At 41.0% G+C, this 27,142-nt stretch overlaps 1 protein-coding gene across 2 annotated transcripts in view; it reads left to right on the top strand.

The window, feature by feature from the left end:
• snx27b (sorting nexin 27b) overlaps positions 1–27,142 on the top strand; it is a 127,934-nt gene that overhangs the window by 69,394 nt on the left and 31,398 nt on the right. For both annotated transcript variants that reach the window (XM_043680540.2, XM_043680539.2), the window contains exons 4-6: positions 19,856–19,920; positions 20,236–20,340; positions 23,532–23,610. In XM_043680540.2, the coding sequence (XP_043536475.1) occupies positions 19,856–19,920; positions 20,236–20,340; positions 23,532–23,610 (249 nt within the window). The remainder of the gene's footprint in view (positions 1–19,855; positions 19,921–20,235; positions 20,341–23,531; positions 23,611–27,142) is intronic.

Raw genomic sequence — 27,142 nt, forward strand, 5'->3', positions numbered from 1 at the left:
CTTTGTGGGAACTCTTGCCCAAATTAGCAGCTGTGCTTTTTATATACAAATATTAGTGTACCTCAAAAAGTGCTTTGCTCTAAATACTTTGGAATGCCCTGGTGTTTTGAAAAATCCGATATAAAAGTTGTCTTTATTTACACAGTTTACAGTTAGTCAAGCGATTTCTCTTGGTCTGGTCAGAATGTTATGTAGTTTTGACTATAAGACTGTTTAGTTTGATAATTTGCAAAGCTGATTGTTTTAGTAATTGTACGCTAATGGCAAATCTAATGAGTAGCAGGGCATTAACTGTCTCTACAGTTAGCTTTTTCACTAATGCTAATCATTTTACTTTTAGTTAATTCAGCTCAAAAAAAAAATGACTGGAGTCTATCCACTAATTCATTTGAATAACCCGAAAAGGACTACTGGTTTATATAATCAGGCATCTGTCCTGATATAGCCTTCATTTGTTAATGTAATGTTGTAGTTTTCTGGAATTGCTGTTAGTATGAATTGTAACATTCTTAACATTTGTAACTTTTCTTAACTGAATGGTCTGAAGGTGGATAAATCACCTAGACCCGATGGACTACACACCAGAGTTCAAAAGAAGATAGCTGAAGAGATAATGGAGGTGTTGGTGGTGATCTTTCAGGAATCACTAGAGTCTGGGAGGGTCCCAGAGGACTTGAAAATCGCTAGCGCGACACCCCTTTTTAAAAAGGGAATAAGGCAAAAGACAGACAATTACTGACCAATTTGCCTAGCCTTGGTCATGGGTAAGATTTTGGAGTCCATTGTAAAGAATGAGACTTTTGAATAATTGGAACTATATGGCAATATAGGGTAAAGTCAACATGGTTTCATCAGGGGAGGCCATATCTGACAAATCTGCTAGAATTCTTTGAGGAAGTAATGAGCATGTTAAACCAAGGAGAGAACCAATGCATGTTATCTACCTGGACTTCTAGAACACCTTTGACAAGGTGCCACACAGGAGGCTACTGAGTAAGATAAATGCCCATGGTATGAGAGACAGGTGCTAGCATGAGTAAAAGCTTGGCTGTCTGACAGAAAGTGTGGATGAAAGTGTGTTTCTCAGGGTGGCAGCCGGTGACAAGTGGTGTCCGGCAAGGGCCAGTGTTGGGATCACAACTTTTTACTCTATACATTAACAATCTAGATGAAGAAGCTGAGGGCATTCTGGCTCAGTTTGCAGACAATACAAAGATAGGTTGAGGGCCAGGTAGCATTGAGAAGGTGGAGAGGCTGCGGAAGGATTTGGGCAGGTTAGGGGACTGGGCAAAGAAGTGGCAGATGGAGGACAAGGTGGGAAAGTGCGAGATCATGCACTTGGGTAGGAAGAATAGAGGCATGGACTATTTTCCAAATGGGGAGAAAATTCAGAAGTCTGAAGGGCAAAAAGACTTGGGTTCTAGTCCAGGCTTCTCTCAAGGTTAGGAAGGCAAATACAATGTTGGCATTTATTTCGAGAGAACTTGAATATAAAAACAGGGATGTCCTTCTGAGGCTCTATAAGGCTCTGGTCTGGCCACATTTGGATTATTATGCACAATTTTGGGCCCCAAATCCCATAAGGATGTACTGGCCCTGGAGTGGGTTCAGAGGAGGTTCATGAGAATGATGCCAAGAATAAAAAGCTTAACATATGAGTATTTGAGGACTCTAGGTCTATCTTCATTGTTTAGAAGGATGAGGGGGGGGAATCTAATTCGAAGTTACACGATACCGAATGACCTAGACAGAGTGGATGTTGGGAAGATGTTGCCATTGGTGGGAGAGACGAGGATCTGAGGGCACAGCCTTCAAGTAAAGGGGAGACCTTTTAGAACGGAAATAAGGAGAAACTTTTTCAACCAAAGTGTGAATCTAGGGAATGCACTGCCACAAAAGGCTGTGGAGGCCAAGTCATTGATTATATTTCAGACAGGGATAGGTTCTTGATTGTCATGGGGATCATGGCTTACAGCTAGTAAGTGGTATAATGGGGTCGAGAAACCAGCCGTGATTGAATGGCAGAGCAGACTCAATGGGCTGAATGGCCTAATTTCTGCTCCTGTGTCTTATGGCTTTATTTGTTGAAATAAATAAATTTATTATGTAAATGAAACCAACAAATGTGTATGTGTGCATCTCTGCCGAATGAGATGTAGTTTTGGAAGTGACTACAGAGGAACCTTGATGACCCGGTATTCGATTTAACTGAATTTTGGATTATCTGAACAAGATGGCAAGGTCCCATTGCTTGGCTAACTATTATCCGGCATTCGATTATGCATTCGATTAACCGAACAAAATACTCCCTGCCTGCATCCTTTCGATAATCGAGGTTTCTCTGTATACTGTTTTGAAAGACACTTTCTACTGCAAGACCTCTTTGTGGGTGGTTCACTAAAATCTAACCTTTGAAAATTACAGGAGTATCAAAGGAAGCCAGTCTCTTCAAAGAATCATATAAACAGTTATAGCGTAGAATAAGGCCAATTGGCCCATATGCGTATGGCTCTCCAAATGAGCAACATAGCTATTGCTATTACCTCACCTACCTGTAAATCTTGCATATTCTTTCCTTACAGATAATTTAGTAGTCTTCTCTCTCAAACTGCAGCAGTCACTAAATGCAGGAAGGACTGGAGAGCAACAAGTATCTTGAATAGGTTAAGAAAATAGAGAACTTCTGAGATGAAAGAACAACATCAAACCTTGGGCATATTAAATCTTGTAAGAGAGCATGGAGAAGTAGTGGGAAATTCAGAGTTTGATTGAGACATTGTCACTGTATATTTACAGCTGGTCTATTGTGCTGGCTGATGTTGGTCTTTGAGGATATGTTTGAGTTATAAGACAAGAATTCAACAGATCTTAAGTTTATCACGATGCATTTTACAAAAGAAATGAATCTTTAAGATGCTGTAAAGGAGTTTGGAATTTCTGTCCAACTGTTTCCTTTGGGAACCGAATTCACAAAGGTCAAACTCAGCTATATGGAGGTGATGTCAGAAATCGCTTCTGCAGCTCTTTTCTCTGGGTGGAACCAGTTGAGGGTTTTAATTAATCTGAAAATGATAGATTTTCGTAGGTGGGGTTTTGAGGGTTATGGAACCAAGATGATGCTGAGATACAAATCAGCCATTAACTTGAATTGAATGGTGGAAGACATGAGGGGCTGAATGGCCATGTCTTGTCCCTGTGTTCTGTGTGGAGAAGGGTGAAGTCAAATACTCTGAAAGAATTAACGTTGGCAACGTGTAGTCATGCTCCACATACTGTGTAGGGATGGATGAGAGCCATGGGGAAGGTTCACTATTGGTGGTGTGATGAATGCCATTGTCAATGACTTGCAAGCATTTCTGAAGTTGTAGTGTTCAATTGTGCAAATGACTTGTGTGAAGGCTCTCCTCTTCAATACCAATGGAGGGGGTTGTTGAAAGGAACGATGAAAAGACTGGATGATGGGTTTCAGTCATTGAGTCTCCTGGTTTTCGAACTGGTACATCTCTTTGCTCAAGTCCATCACGGAGGCTCTGAATTAAATAGGAAGTGAACATGGTATGCAACGCCTCAACTTCGAAGAATACATTATCTCTGGCACAATGCAGGCTGCCTCCTTGAAGTTTGTCTACCATGTGAAGTCAGCTTTTAATTGTGTAGAAAGTTAAAAATCACACACAACACCAGGTTATAGTCCAACAGGTTTAATTGGAAGCACTAGCTTTCGGAGCGCCATTCCTTTACCACCTGATGAAGGAACAGCTCTCCGAAAGCTAGTGCTTCCAATTAAACCTGTTGGACTATGACCTGTGTTGTGATTTTTAACTTTGTACACCCCAATCCAACACAGGCATCTCCAATTCATTGTGTAGCTAATGAGTAAGGTTCTGGAGCTCAGTATGACAGTCCCTGGAAAGTGTTTACTGAAATCCTGGTTTGGCATTTGTGTGCACAAGTCTTGGTGATTAAGATGACAAAACACACAGCCCTGTGACTACAATAGTTAGCAAATTGAAAGTTTTAAGTATGATAAAAGCTATTCAAGTATTCTTTGGATGAAATTACCTTAATCATTCATTTAAGAGGATCTCTCTCAACTGAACTGGGCAAGTGCAGTGATGGCCAGCATCTCTAAAAGTGTATGAGGTTGAAAAGGAACCAAACACAGGATTAATTGTCCTTGCCTTTTCAGACTTTGATTGGAAAAAACAGGAATATTTTGGGGCCATGGCCATCACATTAACCAGGAACTAGAAGTGACAGGATGTCAGAACAAGTTACCACTTTGTTTGAGTTTGAATGCAGACTGGAGTTGAAGCTGTCATTAGAGGCACATCAAGAACATGTGTGCCATGGAATGTTGCCTCAAGCCATTGTCCTGTTTCATGCTTGTAAACCTTTGTACAAATATCAAGGGCATTAGTGTAGCTAATTATTCTTGGAGGAAGCTTGACAAACCGAACTGTCGCATTGTTACTGCTGTCTATGGATAAATACGCTGTTTGGTTTCTTGATGTCTACAACTTGTTGAATTGAGAGATTTCCATTCTGTGCAACTGAACAGCTCTTTGATTTATTGTTTCTTGTTTAATTAACAGTCACTGAGATCTTTTCCATTATAAATGTGAACATTGGTTTGATGGATGATTTTTTAAAAAAAAACTCTTTGGTAATGTCAAATTTTATTGTCCGTTCTGCCCATTGGGAAGTCCTGACTTTTGAACGCAGTGTAAAACCAAGGCCTCATCTGTCTTCTCAGCTGAGTATAAAACATCCTGTGGCACTATTTCTAAGAGGAGGACGGGACTTTTCTCCATGTCTGGGCTGTTGCTTATCCCTCAATAAACATGACAAAGATAATCCAATCATTTCTGCTGGTGTGTGTCAATTTTGTGTGTGTTGTTTGACTGCTGCAATTCCTATCTTACAATGGTATCTGCTTCAAAAGTACTTCATTGGCTGTGAAGTGTTTTGAGATGTCTGGTGATCGTGAAGTGTGCTGTATAATAAGTCTTTCAATTCTAAGTTGGCCTGGGTAAAGTTGAATGTCTTCCTAACTCACTAAAAGCCAATCATGTGTAGACTGCAGCCCCTAAAGCGCAGTAATAAACTGTTTGGGTTTAAATGACAATCTTAGTATCATAGCCACTCTTACAGAATGGTCTCTTATTTCTAGATTGGCCTTGATTTCTGTTCATGTAGTTAAGTGGAGACATTCCTCTTTGCCTGTGCTATTGACTTTAGATTAATTTGAATAAAATGAGACTGCCCCTAATTTAATCCTGCAGGCACCATGCAGCTGTTGGACAACGAGTTTTCTTACATCAATCTGGGCTAGATTTGAATCGGAGATGTTTACATAAGCTGCTGCATAAAAGATTCAACATGGGAATATGGTGCGCATACACTGTGTTGGTCTTTATTTTCCACATAAAGTAGCATTCCTATTTCACTTAGTGTTATTGCCCCACCTCCCCATAACCCTACGTATTCTTTTACTTTCCAGACAAAAGTCTGATTCCCTTTAGAATGCTCTAATTGATCCTGCCTCCAGCATCACTCTTGTCAGATAGTGTATTTTAGATCCTAACCACTTGCTGAATTGAAAATGTTGTGTTACTTGCATTTCTTTTATCAGTTCTTTAAATCTCTGTGCTCTCATTTGCCTTCTGAGATTCAAGCCTACACCTTCTGGTTTGAAAGAGAGAACGTTGTTGCTGTGCAGAGAGATGGGGAAAGTGCCATTCGTTCATTGACTAAGGTTTCATTTACTAGAGACTTTGCTTTTTTTTGCTCTACAGTCCCAGCTAGACTGGAGATGATTGGATAAATCCCTTTGCTGATCATACCTGCAGACCACACTGCTGTGATAGAGGTTGATTTTGCACAGAGTTTGGATTCTGTTGCTGTCTTCCACTTGATGCATTTTAATAGAGATGACCTGCTGCACTCAGCAGACCAGTTTATGAATTAAAAGCCTGGTCTCCAACTCACTGACTCTGGTGTCAATGTTCACTCAGGGTGTCCATCTTTTGAAATAGGAAAAGCTGCTTTTGTCTGGCAGTGCTGAAAGAGCACTGTACTTGCTGATTTAGGGAAGGGATAGTGTTTTACATTGTTGCTGGTTGGACAATTCTTTGGTGAAAACAGCATTTGTATTCGGTGAACTGACTTCGATACATACCAAAGTAGATATAATTTTGTTGATGTTGCCTCTGTCCAGGATAATGAGACTCAGCAAGTGTACAATTTGTACCTTCATCTCTGAGTGCAAGTGAACTGAACACTTTCACTCTATGACTCTGAGAAATCCCAATCTGTACTGGAAATGTGAATGGAAGTGTATGCATGAGCACACCTGATACTCTCATTAACTGTACATCATTGCTGCTTTCTAGAGCATGGCACCTAATGGCACAGCCTCACCAACTGATGCAATGGAGGAAATTAGATTGAAGAAGGCAAACTCATCCCATCAAAGAGCACAGTGTAAAATGTTCATTGGTGTCATGTTAATTAGGATGTCTGCAAAGGCTACATTTTTGACTTGCCAAGTTTGTACCATTTACCCTTTGAATCTGAAGATATATATTGTTTTACCCAAATCGGTGATCCCATTGAAAACTGTTGCACTGGTTCTGTGTTTTCACACTGTCAAGCTCCACCTCAAATGCTGTATCCTGTAACTTCAACCCTATTTATGCCCATTGTTAGGCTGTTTGCGTCTGGGTTTGCTCTTCCATTTGATCCTTTCCATTCACAGATTGTCCACATATGTGAAGGAAAAGGATCACATTGTTCCCCCCCCTCCACCCCCGAAAAACCAACTCTGGGCTTATTTTTTTATTTAGAGTCATAGAGATGTGCAGCACGGAAACAGACCGTTCGGTCCAACTGGTCCATGCTGACCAGATATCCCAACCTAATCTCGTCACATTTGCCAGCATTTGGCCCATTTCCCTCTAATCCCTTCCTATTCCTATACACATCCAGATGCCTTTTAAATGTTGCAATTGTATAGCCTCCACCACTTCGTCTGGCAGCTCATTCCATACATGCACCACCCTCTGCATGAAAATGTCCGTTAGGACCCTGTTAAAATTTTTCACCTCTCACCCTAAACCTATGCCCGTTAATTCTGAACTTGCCCCAACTCAGGGAAAAGACGTTGGCTGTTCACCCTATCCATGTTGCTCATGTCTTTATAAACATCTATAAAGTCACCCCTCAACCTCTAATGCTTCAGGGAAAACAGCCCCAGCCTATTGAGCCTCTCCCTATAGCTCAAACCCTCCAATCCTGGCAACATCGTTGTAAATCTTTTTTGAACCCTTTCAAGTTTCACAACATCTTTCCGATAGGAAGGAGACCAGAATTGCAGGCAATATTCCAAAAGTAGCCTAACCAATGTCCTGTACAGCCACAACATGACCTCCCAATTCCTGTACTCAGTACTCTGTCCAATAAGGGCAAGCATACCAAACGCCGCCTTCACAATCCAATCTACCTGCAACTCCACTTCCAAGGAGCTATGAACCTGCACTCCAAGGTCTCTTTGTTCAGCAACACTCCCCAGGATCTTGCCATTAGTGGGCGGCACGGTGGCACAGTGGTTAGCACTGCTGCCTCACAGCGCCAGAGACCCGGGTTCAATTCCCGCCTCAGGCGACTGACTGTGTGGAGTTTGCACGTTCTCCCCGTGTCTGCGTGAGTTTCCTCCGGGTGCTCTGGTTTCCTCCCACAGTCCAAAGATGTGCAGGGTCAGGTGAATTGGCCATACTAAATTGCCCGTGGTGTTAGGTTATGGGTAAATGTATGGGTGGGTTTCGCTTCGGCGGGTCGGTGTGGACTTGTTGGGCCGAAGGGCCTGTTTCCACACTGTAATCTAATCTAATCTAATTAAGTGTATGCATCCTGCTGTGATTTGCCTTTCCAAAACTCAACACCCCACATTTAAACTCCTCAGCCCATTGGCCTATCTAATCAAGATCCCGTTGTACTCTGATGTAATGTTCTTCGGTGTCCACTAGACCTCCAATTTTTGTGTCGTCTGCAAACTTATTAACTACACCTCCTAGGTTCACATCCAAATCATTTATATAAATGACAAAAGGTAGTGGACCCAGCACCGTTCCTTGTGGCACACTGTTGGTCACAGACCTCCAGTCTGAAAAGCAATCCTCCACCACCACCCTCTGTCTTCTACTTTTGAGTCAGTTTTGTATCCAAATGGGTAATCCTCCCTGTATTCCATGAGATCTAACCTTGTTAATCAGTCTTCCATGGGGAACCTTGTCGAACACCTTAGTACAGTCCATATAGATCACATCCACCTTTCTGCCCTCATCAATCCTCTTTGTTAGTTCTTCAACAAATTCAATCAAGTTCACGAGACATGATTTCCCATGCACGAAGCCATGTTGACTATCCCTAATCAGTGTACTTGTATACTCAAATAAAGCCCTAGCAGGCTCTGGTCTGGTCACCTTTGTCTATTTTGTATTCAGAGTCTTTATCTGTAGTTTTTTTTAAACAAAATCTCCACCTGCTCCTTTCTTATGCTGCAGAAGATTGTCTCATAAGTTATTTTCTTTTTAATGGGGCCATATCAGCATTTCCAAGAAGTTCCAGGGAGAGTCTCCATCAACATGGGGGAAGCCCCAGGAAAATATCAATCTTTATGGACAATCCCCAGCAAAGTGACATAACTTATGGAAAATCTCGAGTATAGTATCACTATTTGTGTATGTGGATAGAATCTATTGTTCTGCAAATTCTGGAAACCATAGCTGTAGAAACAATAAGAGAAAGAGATGACTCTAGGTCTGACAGCAATAGTGCAGACAGAAGCGCAATACTGTCAAAAGGTCATTGACCTGAAACAGTACCTTGCTTTTTTCTCTCTCCACAGACATTGTGCTGACCTGTCATATACTTTCAGCTTTTGCAGTTTTGTTTCTTCTGTCCTTAAGTAAACTTTCTCAAATTTGTGTTGATGCCTATTGGAACTTAAGCAGGAGGTGGAGGGAGAGAAGGGAGATGAAAAAGCAACCAAAGTCCTTCAGTCATGGTTGACAGAATCTTTCCAATTTAATCTGTCTTGTCTGGAGAATTGTTATTTTTGCTCTCTAGCTTTTCTTGGACAATCTGTTTGAAAGGAATGATTCAGAAGCATGCTGAAGTGTCTGCTGTGCTCATTTTGATTAAGATGGAGCAGATTGAGGTTAATTTCTGTGGTGCAGTATTGAGCACGACTGAGTCAGCAGTTTTCTGCCAACAGAATGTGTGATGGATTTTTGTAATTGATCATGAAAGACGTGCAGATAAACAACTTCAAGGTTAGACTGTAGTTATGTACTGAAGAGAGATTCTTTATTAGCTGGTGAGTCTTTGGGGAAAAAGAATCTGCTTAGAATGTAAAAGTTGAAGAGACTGACCAATTCTGATGCTCCCTTTCAATTTTTTTTCCTGATTGTTGTGGTTTTAGGAATAGAGAATCTTGAAGTTGAAGATTTCAGCCCTGGAGAGTGGGATGCTTTGCACAATGTTTTTTTTGTTTCTTAACTAGTTTTCTCCCTTCCTTCACTCCTCTGTGTCTTGTCCCCATGCATTTTTTGCTGTGATGCATTTTCATCACTTTGTTCAAATTTTCTGTTTCTGATTTCAGTGAGAGTTTGGTGCTATATACAGCCCGGCTGTTTGGTAGCAAATCTTGATATTACGTCCTTTTCCACGTCAGCGTCCCTGCTCTCTCCTTTGTTTCTTCTAACACCTCAAGTCTTTGAATCGGTTGTCCACCCTCTGAGAGGATATCATTCATACATATCTACCTGTTATTGAAATGCACATGATTTGGCCACTCTGTTTGCTCATATTTATTTGATTTCCTGACTTCATTATCCTGAAAGATCCGCAAAACATTGGCAGGGGAATTGGAAATATTTTCAGCAGCTCAACAAGCAGAAGTTAATGTTGAGGTTTGTAGTTCCAATCTTACATCAATGCTCAGACCTAGCTCCATTGCAAGTTAGCCCACTTGTGACAAGGCATGAGCATCCACTACATTTCCTCACACTATAAGTATATGATTTCCAACTATGTTGGTAACTGCCTGTCAAACCCAGCCAAGGATGGCAGCCTGTTGGTTGGCAAAGCTCTTGACCATATTGGCCTTTTTCAATATTTTTTTAATTTGGCTGCATCTTGCAATTTTAGGTTTGCTCACTTGAGACCCTTGTTCAGGGTCTTATTTCTACAATGAGTTGTGTATTCAGTAGTTTACAGTTTGGCCACTTGGTAGTTTGTGGGTAAATTGCCACAAGTTACCTTCAATTCGGCTATGTGTTAAGAAATCGCACAATCACGTACTCTAACAATGATTTGAACTTGATTGCATGTAGCAACCAAACTAAGACCCCCTCAAATAAGCAAGTTAAGCCTCACAGCCTAAATTGGCTATTACCTGATTGTTTTGGTGGAATCTGGCTAGGATTTCAACCAATGGTCTCTGGAAATGTCTAGGGTTTGATTCTCGTGCAGTGTTATTCTTTTGAAGTTTGGCTAAGGTGGAGTTCTGGTGTTCAATTCTTAGACGCATTTTTGTCTTTCAGGCCATTATTGATTGTTTAAGTTCTTTCATCCAAATGACCGCATGTCTGCAGCTTCCCTTCTGATCAGAAGCAGCTTCATTGTTCCTTGTTACATTTGGCATTGACTGCCTGTTTGAAGTTAACTCCTTAAATTCTTTTGTCGGGCAATCCTTGAGCTTTGTGGCAATAAATCATCCAGTTTGTCAAGCATGTGTCTAAGCAGTTTTGTCCATGTAGTCTCCACTCCTATTGCCAAACGTGATTAATTACTTTCAATTCCTGTATAAGTTTGTCCTGGTCTTTAATACTTTATTCCAGACAGTTATTACTGATGTTTTCCTTGTATAATGTTTTATCTTTGATTCATTGTCAGTGAACAATTATTAAAGTTCTGAAGTCTGTAATATCACAGCATAGAATTTGAGTGTTGCTGAAACTGAAAAGGAGACTTGCTGTCGGAACTTTTCTTCATGCAGTCATCATGGCATAGGTAAGAGAAACAAATTCTGAAGGGTGCAACAATTTATGTAGCATCAGAAAAGGATGCTAATTAGTTGGTAAGTTGACTAGTTGGTGTTGCCGTGGACAATGGACCAGGGAGTCATTGTCATCTCTTCCCCCGCAATTGTTTTTGCTGAAAAGATTTAGTGCCTGGATGTGTTCCTTTATTCTCTGCTGTGGGCTAGCCCCTGTGTATGGATGTATGCAACTAGCCTTTTTAAATCATGTTACAAGTCGGATAGATCTCAAATTGGTTAGGAATAACTCGTTGCGCTGACAGAATTGTTCAGCAAGTGCTGCCCAAGCACAGCCTTTATAGTTTTATTTCAAACGTCTGAATTATGGAGGATATAGCATATCCTGGCTTTGATTCTTGCATAGATAAGTGCTCTATCTGTCATCTTCTTGAGATCCCATCCCTCTGAAATACCTACCTGAGGCAGAGAATCACGTCTTACTAGGCACTACTCTTCAGGGGGAAAAAAAATGTCAAAGCCTTGAATCCTCTGATAACAGAGTTAGAGACTGAGGATGCTGGCATTGTGCACCTTCAATTCTGTCCTCTAGCCTTTGAGTCTTTTCACTCCACCATAGGTGGTAGTTACCTAGGCCCTGAGTTTGGACCTTTACACTATCCCCCGGACACTCCTCAGAATCTGTTATATTTAAATCATCAAAAGGGGAATGTTCAGTTAACCTGCAGATTCAAATGAAGCCAGGATTGGTGTGAGCACTTTCTGTATCTATATGGCCTTCTAGTGCAGGCCAACATCCAGTGATTTTTGAGAGAAGTCAGGTCAAAGGGAGGTTTCCCTTCTCTCTTTGGCTCATGGTTAATAAATTCTGTAGGTTTGCAGTATGTCTTTGTTTTTCATTGCCTCCTGTCAGATGATCCATTATTTCTGATAGAAATGGAGAGTTTTTCTACAGTGATTCGTGTGTGGAATAAACTTCTAGAGGAAGTGGTGGATATGGGTTCAGATACAATATCTAAAAGACATTTAGATAAATGCGTGAATAAGAATATTTGTAGGGATATGGGCCACGCACATGCAGGTGGGACTAGTTTAGTTTGGGATTATGGTCGGCATGGACTGATTGGACCGAAGGGTCTGTCTCCATGTTGTATTACTCTATGACTCTCTCTCAAACTTTGAACCTTGAGTGTCAGGTTGTTGATGAAAGAACTGAATTTTTCTCTTCATGAATGGAATTGACTTCCTCGGCTTGAATAGTAAACTCTGAGAATTGCTTTCAGTTTTTTTGAGACCCACATTCTTCACTGCAGTGTGATGTCTTGTGGTACTGAGTTTGCTCGATGCATTCAAAAATGTCTGTCACCCTGTTATGCTGTTCTCTTACTGACACATTGGCCATTATATGTCCCTCATCTAACATCATTTAAAGGCAGATTATCTGGTGATGTATTGCATTCAATTTGCTATGCCTACATTGACAGTTGTGTTTTCTACTGTGTGTCTGCACACTGTCTGAATGTAGTTTTATTTTGGGGATTACATTGATGCTGGGTATAGCGATTTGCGAATTATTAGGAATATGTCATTAATGCTACTGTAGTAATGCTACCACTGCCATGGTAGTGCTCTTCTATATGTTGGTTATACAGGTCTGGAGAGAACAGTCATCAGTCTACTGCCTAAGTATATACAGTATAAATTCTACTGCCTACAGAAAGGGAGAAGTGTATGAACAGTGGGTCATATCACTCCCAATGGTTGTCAAACTATGGCTCAGAGACACTTTGACAGTTTCATCACTCCTGAAGAAAAATCTGAGCTATAAATCAAAAACCAGCTGCTAACCCAGTGAGGGGTGTGCAGCTCATTAGTGTTATGGGTAGTTTGATTTATTTATGAATTATACTTATAGGTTGCATAATGTGAAATTAAGTACATGTCATTAGCTTCTTCTGCTAGAAGGAAAGTTTCATGCTATCTGTTTTAATGCTGAAGAATGGATTAAGAATGTTCCTTGTATTGTTAGTGAAGAAGGAATGAACATGTTATTACTCTAATCCTCTGCATTCGAACAAACATATATTGTTCAACAAAAGGGGGAGGATGGTGGAACAACTACAGTGTCACAGGACTAGTTATATGAGGCCTGATTCAAATTGTAATTTTAATTTAACATCCGTTAACAAATCTGGATTATAAACTTAGTCTCAGCATTATTAACATTCGGGAAAGAAATCTATCTATTCATGATTCACGGCTTACTCTACAAATGACCTTTGGAATGAAGCGAAAATTAATTTCTACTCATGGTATGGCCTCATGAGTGATGCCCATGTCCCGTGAAAGAATGAAGCAAAACCAGCATTACAAATTATCTGGCCCTTATTAGATTAATGTTTATGGGAGCTTGCTTTGTTAATTCACACAGAATGTGGACATTGTTATAAATCACACAAAACCAAGTAATAGTCCATCAGGTTTGATTGGAAGCAGTAGCTTTCAGAGCGCTGCTCCTTCAACAGGTGGTTGTGGAGTACACAGTTGTAAGACACAGAATTTATAGCCAATAAATTCTGTCTCTAAATTCTGTGTCTGACAACTGTGTACTCCACAACCACCTGTTGAAGGAGCAGTGCTCTGAAAGCTAATGCTTCCAATTAAACCTGTTGGACTATAATCTGATGTTGTGTGATTTTAACTTTGTACACCCCAGTCCAACACCGACATCTCCAAATGTGAACGTTAAATGCTGACCCAGCTAGCAGAGTCTATAGTCATAGAGATGTACAGCATGGAAGCAGACCCTTTGATCCAGCTTATCCATGCTGACCAGATATTCCAACCCAATCTAGTCCCACCTGCCAGCATCCGGCTCATATCCCACCAAACCCTTCCTATTCATATACCCATCCAAATGCCTCTTAAATGTTGCAATTGTACCAGCCTCCACCACTTCCTCTGGCAGCTCATTCCATACATGCACCATCCTCTCTGTGAAAAAGTTGCCCCTTAGGTCTCTTTTATATCTTTCCCCTCTCGCCCTAAACCTATGCCCTCTAGTTCTGGACTCCTCGACCTCAGGGAAAAGACTTTGCCAACTTACCCTATCCATGCCCCTCATAATTTTGTAAACCTCTATAAGGTCACCCCTCAGCCTCCGACGCTCCAGGAAAACAGCCCCAGCCTGTTCAGCGTCTTACTATAGCTCAAATCCTCCAACCCTGGCAACATTCTTGTAAATCTTTTCTGAAACCTTTCAAGTTTCATGACATCTTTCTGATAGGAAGGAGACCAGAATTGCATGCAATATTCCAATAGTGGCCTAACCAATGTCCTGTACATCCCTAGTGTTCCTTGAGAAGGTGGTAGTGAGCTGCCTTCTTGAACCACTGCAGCCCATTTTGCATAAGTAGGCTCAGAATGCAATTGGACAGTTGTTCCAGGATTTTGACCCAACAACACTGAAGGAATGGAGAGCTGTTTCCAGGTTAGGATGGTGAGTGGCTTGGGAGGAAATTTGCTGGTATTACTGTGTATTTGCTGCCCTTGTTCTTCTAGATGATAATGCTTCTGTATTTGGACTCTTGGTGAATTTCTGCAGGGTATTTTGTCAATGATATACACTGTTGCTGCTGCTGAGCATTGGTGGAAGGAGTCAATGTTTGTAGAGATGGTTTGCAATTTTGTTTCCACATCGTCTCCATTATAATGATATCTACATATCAAAAGTGCTCGACTGGCCTTGGGTTGTGACAGACACTGTATAAAAGAAAGTCTTTTCTCTTTGTCATCAACTGCATTTTTCTAGTCAGAGGAGTTTGGTTCTCTCTACCTCTCTTGGCCAATGGCATGAAGATAAATGGTTTGGAATTTTTTTTCGATACAGATAGCTGGTGAGGCCCATTTTCCTGATTCCTGCCTTTCCCAAAACCAATGCTGACCTTATGGCAGAGATATCATGTCTGCACCAAGATGCAAGTATTTAGTAATGACATAATAATGAATTATAAAACTTCTTCACTCAGGGTTGTGAATCTCTGGATTTCTATACCTCAGAGCTGTGGGTGCTCACTTACTGAGTACATTCAAGATTGAGGTGGTGAAATGTTTGGGCTCTTGGAATTGAAGGATATGGAATGGGGCAGGATTGTGACGTTGATGACATTGAGCCATAATCTTATTGAATAATAGACTTCAGAGGACTTTGAACCTGGTCTTTGAGTTTCGTGTGTTTCTGGCATCAGTGTGCAATTAGAGTTAGTAGCACTCCAATAAAATGCCCTGATAATCTACTGTTGCCAGTCTACTCAACAGCCAGTCAGGAACTGTTCTTACTACAGTGCAAATTAAATGGAGCAGGAGTTAGGTTGGTGGCTTCAGAAACCCAGTCTTCCCAACAAATTAAAGGTTTACTCTGTTCAAAACTAAGGTGCCTGAAACTTGACCCAGCACAATTAGCTTGTGGCCAGTTTGCTGCTTCAAGCAGCTTTCTGCTCTGAATCTGCATGGTCAAACGGGCAGAGTTTGGGTTATGAACAAAAGGTTACACATGAATATGATATATGCATGCAATATCATCATGCTGGGGATATGCAGCAGATATTTCTATTAAGTTTAAATGAAATAAAAACTGTCTATCTCAAAGTTTTTTTCCTTGCAGAACCTGATTTAAAGTGTCCAAAGAAAGCCCTGTCTGGACAAGGGTTTTATGGACTAGTGTGGTGGAAGTAGAATGGCACAGTAGTGTTTAGTGAATGTTCATAGGCGAGTCTTTTGGCTGATTACATTTAGAACATAGAATAGCACAGTACAAGCCCTTTGGCCCACGATGTTGTGCCAATCTATGATCAACGTAACCTACATACCCCTCAATTTACTGCTGTCCATGTGCTTGTCCAGCAGTTGCTTATATGTCCCTGACTCACTTACCACCACTGGCAGTGCATTCCATGCACCCATCACACTCTGTGTAAAGAACCTACCTCTGACATCTCCCCTGTACCTTCCTCCAGTCACCTTAAACCCTCATGACAGTCATTTCTGCCCTGGGGAAAAGTCTCTAGCTATCTAGTCTATCTATGCCTGTCACTACCTTGTACATCTCTATCAAGTCACCTCTTTCTCCTCCTCTCCAGTGTGAAAAGCCCTAGCTCACTCAACCTCTCTTCATAAGACAAGCCCTCCAATCCTGGTAGCTTCTGGTAAATCTCCTCTGCACCCTCTCTAAAGCATCTACATCCTTCCTATAATGAGGTAACCAAAAACTGAACACAATATTTCAAGTGTGGTCTACCCAGGGTTTTATAGAGCTGCAGCAAAACCTTACGGCTCTTAAACTCATTCCCCCTGTTAATGAAAGCCAAAACACCATAAGCCTTCTTAACAATCCTATCAACTTGGGTGGCAACTTTCAGGGATCTATATACGTGGACCCCAAGATCACGCTGTTCCTTCACACTGCCAAGAATCCTGTCTTTAACCCTTTCTTCAGCATTCAAATTCGACCTTCCAAAATGAATCACTTCGCACTTATCCAGGTTAAACTCCATCTGCCACTTCTCAGCCTAGCCCTGCATCCTGTCAATGTCTTGTTATAACCTGCAACAGCCCTTGACGCTATCTACAACACCACTGACCTTTGTGTCATTGGCAAACTTAATAATCCACCCTTCCACTTCTTCATCCAAGTCATTTATAAAAACAATAAAGAGCAGAGGCCCAAGAGCAGATCTCTGCAGGACACTACTGGTCACCAACCTCCGGGCAAAATACTTTCCATCCACTATCACTCGCTGTCTTTCAGCCAGCCAATTCTGTATCCAGACATCCAAATTTCCCTGTATTCCATATCTCCTAAGTTTCTGAATGAGCCTACCGTGGGGAACCTTATCAAAGGCCTTTGTGAAATCCATATACACCACATCCACTGCTCGACCTTCGTCAACTTGTCTCATCACATCCTCTGAGATCTTTGTGAGGCATGACCTGCACCGCCATGCTGACTATCTTTAATCAAACTGTTTTTCCACATAGTCATAAGTCCTATCTCTCAGCACCCTTGTTTACCACAGATGTAAGACTGACTGGTCTGTAATTCCCAGGGATTTCCCTATTCCCTTTCTTGAACAGAGGAACAACATTTACCTCCCTGCAATCATCTGGTACTTCTCCCGCGGAGAGTGAGGATGCAGCATTCTCATTCCTTGCATCCCTGGATATACCTGGACCGGCCTTGGGGACTGATCTATCTTGATGCTTCCCAGAATTTCCATCACATCCACTTTCTTAATATCAATCTGTTCAAGCCTATTCACCTGGTCCATAACGTTCTCGCCATCAACAAGGTCCCCCTCTAGTGAATACTGATGCTCAAAACTCATTTAAGGGCCTCCCCTACCTCTTCAGACTCAAGGCACAGGTTCCCTTTACTATTCCTGATTGATCCTACCCTCTCTCTGATCATTCTCTTATTCCTCACGTATGTGTAGAATGCCTTTGGGTTTTCCCTAATCCTTCCTGCCAAGGCTTTTTCATGCCCCCTCCTAGCGCTCAGTCCATTTTTGAGTACTTTCCTAGCTACTGTGTAATCCTCTGAAGCTGTGCAGATCCTTGTTTCCTCAACCTCCAAGTAAGCTTCCTTCCTCTATATGAGAAGCTCCTCTTTTGTCATCTAAAGCTTCTTCATCTTATCCTTTCTTGCCTGTCTTAGTGGGACAAAGTTATCCAACACTCGCAACAAGTGCTCTTTAAACAGGCTCCACATTTCTGTTGTGCATTTCCCATAGAACAATTGTTCCTAATTTATACTCCCTAGCTTCTGTCTAATAGCAGTATAATTCCCCTCCCTCAATGAAATACCTCCTCATACTGTCTGTTCCTATCCCCCTCCATGGCATTGGTAAAGGTTGTGGTCACTGTTACTGAAATGCTCTCCCACCAAGAGATCTGACACCTGGCCTAGCTCATCGCAAAGCACCAAATCCAATATGGCTTATCTACATATTTAGTGGTTATAAGTTCTTTCCTACCATTGAAATCAAAGTCATGGAGCTCTACTTTCAAGATTTGAGCATTGATTCGGGCTGGTACTTGAATGCCATGTGGCATAGTCAGAGATAAACAAACCACTGAGATCTATCTGTCTAACTTCAACAATGAAAAAAATTGCATGAGGTTGTTGGAATTGGAGCAGATCCCTCGTGTGTTGCTAATACTTATCTGCCAAATAAAACAAACTATGTTATTGTTATCACATTGCTGTTTGTGGTACCAAGTGGTATACAAGTTTGCTCCTGTATTTGCTGCATTGCAACTTTGCAAGCATAATCAAAGGAATCTAATGGCCCTAGAAGTACTTTGGCACAACGAGGTGCCAAAGAGGCTATATAAATGCAAATCTTTCATTTGCTTCCTTATGTCAAGGCTGGGCAGAGTAGACACTCTGCTATGGAGTAAGTGAGGACTGCAGATGCTGGAGATCAGAGCTTAAAAATGTGTTGCTGGAAAAGCGCAGCAGGTCAGGCAGCATCCAAGGAACAGGAGAATCGACGTTTCGGGCATAACCCCTTCAGGAATCCTGAAGAAGGGCTTATGCCCGAAATGTCGTTTCTCCTGTTCCTTTGATGCTGCCTGATCTACTGCGCTTTTCCAGCAACACATTTTTAAACTCTGCTATGGAGTGCCTTGAAGTAAGTTGTTGAATGCAAGTGCTTACTCCCCTCAGGCTTTTAGATTAGATTCCCTACAATGTGGAAACAGGCCCTTCAGCCCACCATGTCCACACCGACCCTCCGAAGAGCAACCTACCCAGACTCATTCCCCTACATTAACCCCTGCACCTAACACTACAGGCAATTTAGCATTGCCAATTCACCTAACCTGCACATCTTTGTGACTGTGGGAGGAAACCAGAGCACCCGAATGAAACCCACACAGACAAGGGGAGAATGTGCAAACTCCACACAGACAGTTGCCTGAGGCAGGAATTGAACCCGGGTCCCTGGTGCTGAGAGGCAGCAGTGCTAACCACTGAGCCGCCATGCCATTTTGGTGATTTTCCAGTCCAGACCAAGTGCATTTTCACTCTTCCCCTTAGTTAGAACCACACATAACTTAAGTAACTCAACTTATTTCAATGAGTCTCAACACTGCAAATGTAAACTTGAGAAGAAAGCTACTTTGTTTCTTCTGTCCAAACCAGGCTGGTTCAAGCATTCACTAACTGGAATCAGAAGGGAGAGCTGGGGAGATAATTCACTGGGCTAGTAATCCAGGAATTCATATTACTGATTTGCTGAACATTGTCTTCACATCACACCAGCTGGTGAATCTTTTATTCCATGTTTATTAATTGAATTTTAATCTAGTTTCAGTAATGGTGACATTTTACAGTTATCATCAAATGTCACAAAATCCTTTCTGGTTCACTGTCCTTTTAGGGAAGAAAGTCCTTTTTTGGCTTTTATATGTGACTCCAAAACCACAGTAATATGCTTGATTTGAAATGACCTCGGTTCAAGGGCAGTTAGGACCGGGCAACAAATGCTGTCAACTTCCAGTTAAAGAGAAAGAAACCTTAAAATGTGTTGAGTATTTGGTCTGCAGTGTACCGAAGAAGAAGGTGCAGCTGAAACACTGGTTGAATGGAAAAATCTGAGCTGTATGTACAGATGCTTGAAGTCAGGGTGCCTATCCAGTGTTAGTTAAGGAATGCAGCATTGGAAATTTCTAACTGCAAGCAGCACTATACGTCTGAGCTGTAGTTAATGTGTTTTGTGATTTGTTTTGCAGTGTGTTCAGTCAGCGTCCTTGGAGAGAGCGATGTGATGCAGGAGTTTCTGGCTGATTCCAGTGAGGTAAGGACATCAGGAAGGAAAACTGGCTTAGCTGAGACCGGACTTCATTTTTAAACTCAGAATTTGAAGAATAATGTTTAACTTAATGAAGTAGAATGCTAAATTTGTTTAATATTACAATCCATGGCACTATGATCCTGTTGCTGTAACTTCTGTGTCGTATGATTCTGTTCCACAACCACTGGACGAAGAAGCAGCGCTTCAAAAGCTAGTGCCTCCAATAAACCTGTTGGACTATAACCTAGTGTTGTGTAATTTTTAACTTCAGTAGAAGAATGTTCTAACAACCACTTGTTTACCATTTAATTTTTCAAGAGTACAAACGGACTGTCTGACGTGGATCTGAGGATAGCCTTGCCTGACAGAAACATCATCACAGTCACTGTAAAAAAGAACAGCACTGCAGAAGAGGTCTACAGGGTGAGTGAGCCTGACTTGAGGTTCTGGCTTGTCTCAATAAAAATGGAATTAACCTTGACTCATAGTTTTTCATTTGGTGATGTTATATTCACCTGGATAAACAGGAATTTCTTAAATCACAAGAAGGAGCCCAGGATTTAAACTTTAGTCAGCAGGGTTAGTGACCAAATTGGTATTACCCCTTGGATAATGCATCTTGAGGCAAAAAGAGTGATGTATCGATGCTCTACCAACTGAAGATTTTGCTGACATTTGTAATTCATGTTTTGAAATACAGTTTTGACTCATTACCGTTTGATGATGTAGCTCTTAACTAATGTTCGGATCAAATGATGCAAAAAGTGCAAGGTTCTTTACTACAGTGCACTGCAGATTGTCTCTGTTGGTCACTGCAGATCTGCTGCACCTTGTTATGAATCAAGCCCTGCTATTCTTGGGGTTGTCATGAAACTTCAATTTTATGAAAGTATGCACAATTCTCCATTTTAATTGCCTTTTAGACCCAGGTTAACAGAGAGCAGGTGTCTGCACTTAACAGGAATTACTATTTTTTTGAAATAATTAGGTTACAGCAACAGAAAAACACTGTGAACTGTTGGCGCACAATTCTACTAATTGAAACTCTAACCCTCTTCTAAAACTACCTCTGTACACTCATACGCGTGCACACATACATAATTCATAGTCATTCAGCAGTGAACAGGCCCTTCAGCCCAACTTGTAAACTCCAACCAGGATTCATAAACTGAACTCGTCCCGTTTTCCTGTTTGGCCCTCACAAATGGGACCAAAAATTAAAAATGAAAGAAAATGGGTGTTATGGGTGTAGGGAATGATTGGGAAGATAGTTTAGTGATCCCTGTCCAGAGGGTTTGCTGAGATCCTTTTGGCTGGTCAGAACTTGCTGCTGCTCCATTTTCCTTCGGGTACTTTCACTTGCTTGCAGGGGGTACAGAGCGACTGTTTCACAACCACAAGTCTTTCACTTACTGGTTAAAAGCCACAGCTTATAGCAACTACTGAGGAGCAAAGGTTTGGCTTTCTTCAGGTTTGAGGCCTTTTTTATCTGCAGAGAGAAAAGGACAGCTCCTCTTTTGGAGGTCTGATGTCTCTGACCAAACATTGACACCACAAGCTGTGCAGCTACCTGGGGTCCAGTCTCTGTTGTTGGCAGGCATAAAACCTCCATCATAGGTCTCTGACATGGTGACCACTTATCAGTCAGCTGCTTGTTGGCTAAATCTCCCTTTGTCCCCTCCTCTGCCTCCAGTTTGTCAGTAGCAACTTCCCCCATTGCTTGAACAAACAGTGGTGTACATAGCACTTGACAATGTGTGAAATAACTTTTAAAAAGTGCAGTAATCAATTCCACAATCCATGGTTTTTAAAACAGTCCTGTTCGCATTTCAGTCCACAATCAAAAATACAGAAAATTAAAAAGGTGTTTTACAATATTTAGAAGCTTAATTGCTTCCACGTATTGCTTAAGTATTAGAGTCATAAATAAAGTGAACCTGAAGTTTGGACTGTTTTCCTTAAAGGAGAGAAGGCTGAGTGGAGGTATTTGAAATCATGAGGGATCTGGACACACTGAAGCTGTTCTCGTGTGAAAAGAACAAGAGGGCACAACTTTGAAGTAATTAGCTAAAGAAGCAAATGCAGTATGAGGCGGTGCCTGGAAGTGTGGTGGAGGCACATTTAATTACTACATTCGAAACGAGTTAGATTGATACTGGAAAAGAATCAATACGCAGGGTACAAGTGAGGAAACTGGAAGGTGGTACTTTGTGAAATGTTCACTCTGAGAACGATGGGTCAAACGGGCGTTCTATGCTGTAATAATTGTGGTAATGCACAGTAATGCACAGTAGGCTTATTTAACATCTGCACAGAGAATAAGTAATTCATGTTTTAGGCATGGGTTTTTCTCAACACAAATTTGAGGTTGGTGATCCAGAGTGCAATGATCAGGTGGAATATGGAATCAACACCAGAATTTCTGATCCAGTAACTTCTTGGAAGGCACTAAAGATTGGATGATACACATTCTTTCAAAGGTTAGTCTCTATGTACTTTAGCTCAGGTATTCAGGTTGTTGATATATTGCAAAATGATCAGTGTTCTACAAGTTGACACTTCTAACTGCAAAGATGCGAATCAACGTCTCTTTCAATTATGCTTAAAGTGCAACATTGTTTTTAAAAATTGATTGTAGTGGAAAATGATTACATGCTGTGAATCATGGCTTTCTCCATCCCAAAACAAAGTCTTTGATAAGATTATTTTTGCTTCACTTTCGTGGTGTGGTTGTCTCTGGCAGGTATTGTTTGTCACTAATTGTTGTGAGAAGGTGGTAGCCCTCTTTCCACTTTGCGTACAGTGGGGTGATTTAGGGCCAGGCCACTTCAAAGGATATTTACAAAAGAATCACGCTGGTGTGAGACTGAAGTCATATGTAGACCAGAGTTGGTGGTGATATTAGTGAGCTATTTGGAGGTTTTTTTTGTGAGATATGAAATTCACCATGACCCCACGACTACTTTATAGTCACTTTTATTAATACCAGTGAGATTTTTAAAATGAATACAAATTCTTAAACCACCGTGGTGGAGTTTGAACTTGCACTGTCTGGGTAACTATTTCAGTAACATAATCACTACTCTTGTGACCTTTAAACTTGGAAACCGGGCACTACAATCAACCTGAGAACTGTTAGACTGAGACCAATTGAACTTTTCCAGCTCATGGATTGGTGAACTTTGCTACTATGTTCCAAGTTGTTGTCAGATACTTTATTGTTTAATTTCACTGCACTGCGAGTGGAATATTATCCATCCCATTGAAGATGGCATCAAATATACTCAGGTTAATTTGTCTGCAGCTAGTTTGGTGCATTGTTGCCCCGACAGCTCAGTAAAAATCTGTCTGGGTTGGGGGAGGGGGGGAGGAGAGTTGGTGGGGGGGTGATGCCGGAGTGGATGTGAAATATGAGAGAGCAGTGTTGACTAACCAATCTCATCTTGGAGAGTGTCAATGATTGTCCCCAGATTAAATTCGATTCCATGTCCAATAAATGAAGGTTTCAGCTTGCCATTCTTTAATGAAGCTGATTTCTGTGTTTTGCCCCATGCAGTGTCAAGTGTTTGTATATTTGACTGAGCTCAATGACACACTCTGTTCTATCCCTGCAGGCTGTACAAGAGCACTTACGAATGGATAGTATCACAGCAAGTTTCTTTACGCTCTTTGAAGTTGTGGATCACTTTTTTGGTAAGGGTGACTTTTTAATTTTTGAGAAAACAAATAATGGCACCAGAACATGCCAATATGTAGAAATATAGAAGTTAGGAGCAGAGATAGGCTATTCAGCCCATTGAACCTGTTCCACTATTCAATATGACTATTGCTGATCCTCTATCACAATGCCATACTCCCACTCTCTCCCATAAATCTTGACAACTTTCACTTCTAGAAATCTATCTGTTTCTTAAATATATTCAGTGATTTGGCCTCCACATCCTTCTGTGGGAGAGAGTTCCACAAGTTAATCATCCTCAGTGAAGAAATTTCTCGTCTTAGTCTGAAAGTGCCTGGTGCATATCCTGAAACTGTGACCCCAAGATCCCTTGTTCTGAGCCGCCGTGACCATGGGAAACCTCTGATTTGTATCTGATTTGTCCAGCCCTGTCAGAATTTTGATTCATTGAGATTCCCCCCTCATTCTTCTACACTGCTATGATTACAGACCACTCAACTCAATCTCTCCTTAACAAACCTGCCATTCCAAGAATAATCTGGTGAACTTTCATTACACTCTCTCTGTTATTAGTATATTTCTTTCTAGTTAAGAAGGCAAAACAGCACACAGAACTCTAGGTGAGATCTCACCAAGGCTTGACGTAGCTGTAATAAGTTCCTGTTTTCAAATTCTCATGCAACAAAGTCCATTGTGCCATTTCCCTTCCTAATTGCTTGCTGCATTGCATGCTTATATCAATGACCAATGTACAGGAATCTTTGTATATCAACCTTTCCTAAGCTATCATTATTTGACATTTGTTTTTCCTACTGAAGTAGACAACTTCACATGTATCCACATCATACTACAGCATCTGCCATGTAATTACTCACTCACTGAATTTGTCCAAATCGTCTTGAAGTCTCTTTACATCTCTTCACCGGTCCCAATCCCATCAAGTTTTGTGTCATCGGTGAATTTGAAAACATTACATTTGATTCCCTTATCCAGTTTATTCATATTTATATTGAGACTAGCTAAGGTCCAAGCACTGATCCGTGTGGAACCTCATTTATCACTATCAGTTCCTAAAATTGTACGTTTATTCCTGCTCCGTTTCCTGACTGCTAACTAGTATTCAAACCATGCCAGTATTTTTCACTAGTCCCACATGCTTTCATTAAAACTTTCTGAAAGTCCAAATTCGCTACGTCCCTGTAAAATTGAAAACTGCCATTGTAATACCTCTATTCTAAAAGGGAGGGAGGCAAAAAGCAGTAACTATAGGTCACTTAGCCAACATCCTTAGTTGGAAAAATATTGGAATCAATTATTAAAGAAGTAATAGCAGCACATTTGGAAAATCATAGTCTATTCAAGTAGAGTCAGTCTGGCTTAAAAAGGAACTTGTGTCTGACAAATTTCTTAGTTTTTCAAGTGGATAGAGGGAATAAGTAAATGTATTGTATTTGGACTTACAGGAGGCATTCAATAAGGTACCTCACAAAAAGTTAAGTCATAAGATAACAGCCCACTATTGGAGGTAGTATACTGGCATAAATAGAGAATTGGCTAATGTGCAGGAAACAGTGAATGGGGATAAGGGGTTCTTTTTCGGTTTGGTAACCTGTAACGAGTGGGTTTCTGCAGTGATCAGTGCTGGGACCACAACTGTTTGCAAGTTTTATTAACGACTTGGGCAATGGAAGTGAAGAACTGGAACCAAATTTGCAGATGACATAAAAATAGATGGAAAAGCAGGTTGCAAGATGGATGCAGAGTTTCCAGAGAGAGATTAAATGGGGAACAAAGTTAGCAAGTGGAGTATAATGTGGGAAAATGTGAAGTTCTTCATTTTAGAAGGAAGAACAAAAGAATAGACTATTATTTAAATGGAGAAAACCACAGAAAGCTGCAAAACAAAGGGCTTTGAAGGTATTGTGCACAAAACACCAAGTTAGTGCATAGGTGCAGCAGGTAATCAGGCTAATGGAAAGTTGGGCCTTCAAGGGATTTGGTGTATAAGACTTGGGAGGTCTTACTGCATCTGCACGAGGTGAGTCCACATCTGGAGGACTGTGAGCAGTTTTGGTCCCTTTATTTAAGGAAAGGTATCATTTCGTTGAAAGTAGTTCAGAGAAGGTTCACTATGGTATGGAAGGATTAGGACTACACGTGGGATCTCATTGAAACACGTAGAATTCTTAAGGGGCTTGACAGACTAAACACTGAAAGGATGTTTCCCTTCATGAAAGAGTCTATGACCAGAGGACGTAGCCTCAGAATTAAGGGGTACCAATTTAAGACTGAGATAGAGGTGTTTCTTCTTTGAGAGGGTTATGAGTCCTTGGAATTTGTAACTACAGAAAGCAGAGTCCATGTATATATTGAAGACTCAGATTCTGATAGGGGCATCGAGGCTTACAGGGAAGAGGCAGGAAAGTGGATGTGAGGAATGTGCAATCAACCATGATCTTATTAAAAGGTGGAGCAGGCACAGGAGGCCAAATGCCCTACTCCTGTTCTAATTTTTTATGGTCTGTGGTGACTGGTTCTCCTCCATCTATTCTACTAGTTACGTTCTCAAAAAAAACACCAGGAGGTTTGCGCAAACGGTTTCCCTCTGCATTAACCCATGGGGACTTCGTGCAATACGAGTGGTATTTTCTAAGTGTCCTGTTATTGCACCCGTCATCATTGACTCCAGATTTTCCCTATTTCTGCTGTTAGGCAAACTGGTCTGTAATTCACAGTTTACTCTCTACCTTCATTTTACAAATGGTGTGGTTACACTTGCCATGCTGTGGGATTGTTCTGGAAAACAGTTTTGGAATTTGAAAATCAATGCATCTATTATTTCCATGACCATTTACATTTCAGGATATTAAAGGATCAGGCCCTGGAGATTTATCGGCTTTCACTCCTTTTAATTTTACCAGCTGCACTTTTTTTTAGCTAAACTAACCTTCAGTTCTCCTTTCCCAAAAGTCTCTTCCTTTCCTAGCACTTGTGATAATGGCACCAAAATTGTTGTCTAATTGTTCTGACATTTCCTTCTCCATTGTAAGTTCTCCCTTTTCAGACTGTAAGAAACCTATATTTGCTTTTGATTTTTTTTTTTAACATACTTATAGAAGCTCTTGGGCTGCTGCTGTGTTTCTTGCAAATTTATTTTTGTATGTTTTTCCCCACCCCCCCCATTCAACCTCTTGGTCCTCTGTTGAATTCTAACCTGCTCCCAATCTTCAGGTTTTTTTTTCTAGCAACTATATATGACTTCTTTCTGTGCATAGTACAGTCCTTAATTTCTTTAGTTGATCATGTTGATCCACTTTCTTTGTGTCCTTCACCCAAAGGAATGTGTAACTACTGCATTACATGCACTAATTTGTTTAATATTAACCATTATTTACCCAGTGTCATGCCTTTTTATTGAAGCTACCAAGCCTGTCACAGCTAACTGATCTGTCACGCCTTCATAGTGTTAAAATAGTTTTATAACCCAACAAAATTTCTCTTCTGGGGTGTTTTGAAGAAGAATTTGTTGATGGAGTGTTAATACTG

The sequence above is a fragment of the Chiloscyllium plagiosum genome, unplaced genomic scaffold, assembly GCF_037043375.1.
Source record: "Chiloscyllium plagiosum isolate Xiang-an unplaced genomic scaffold, Cpla_swu_hap1 HiC_scaffold_42, whole genome shotgun sequence".
Lineage (NCBI taxonomy): Eukaryota > Metazoa > Chordata > Chondrichthyes > Orectolobiformes > Hemiscylliidae > Chiloscyllium > Chiloscyllium plagiosum.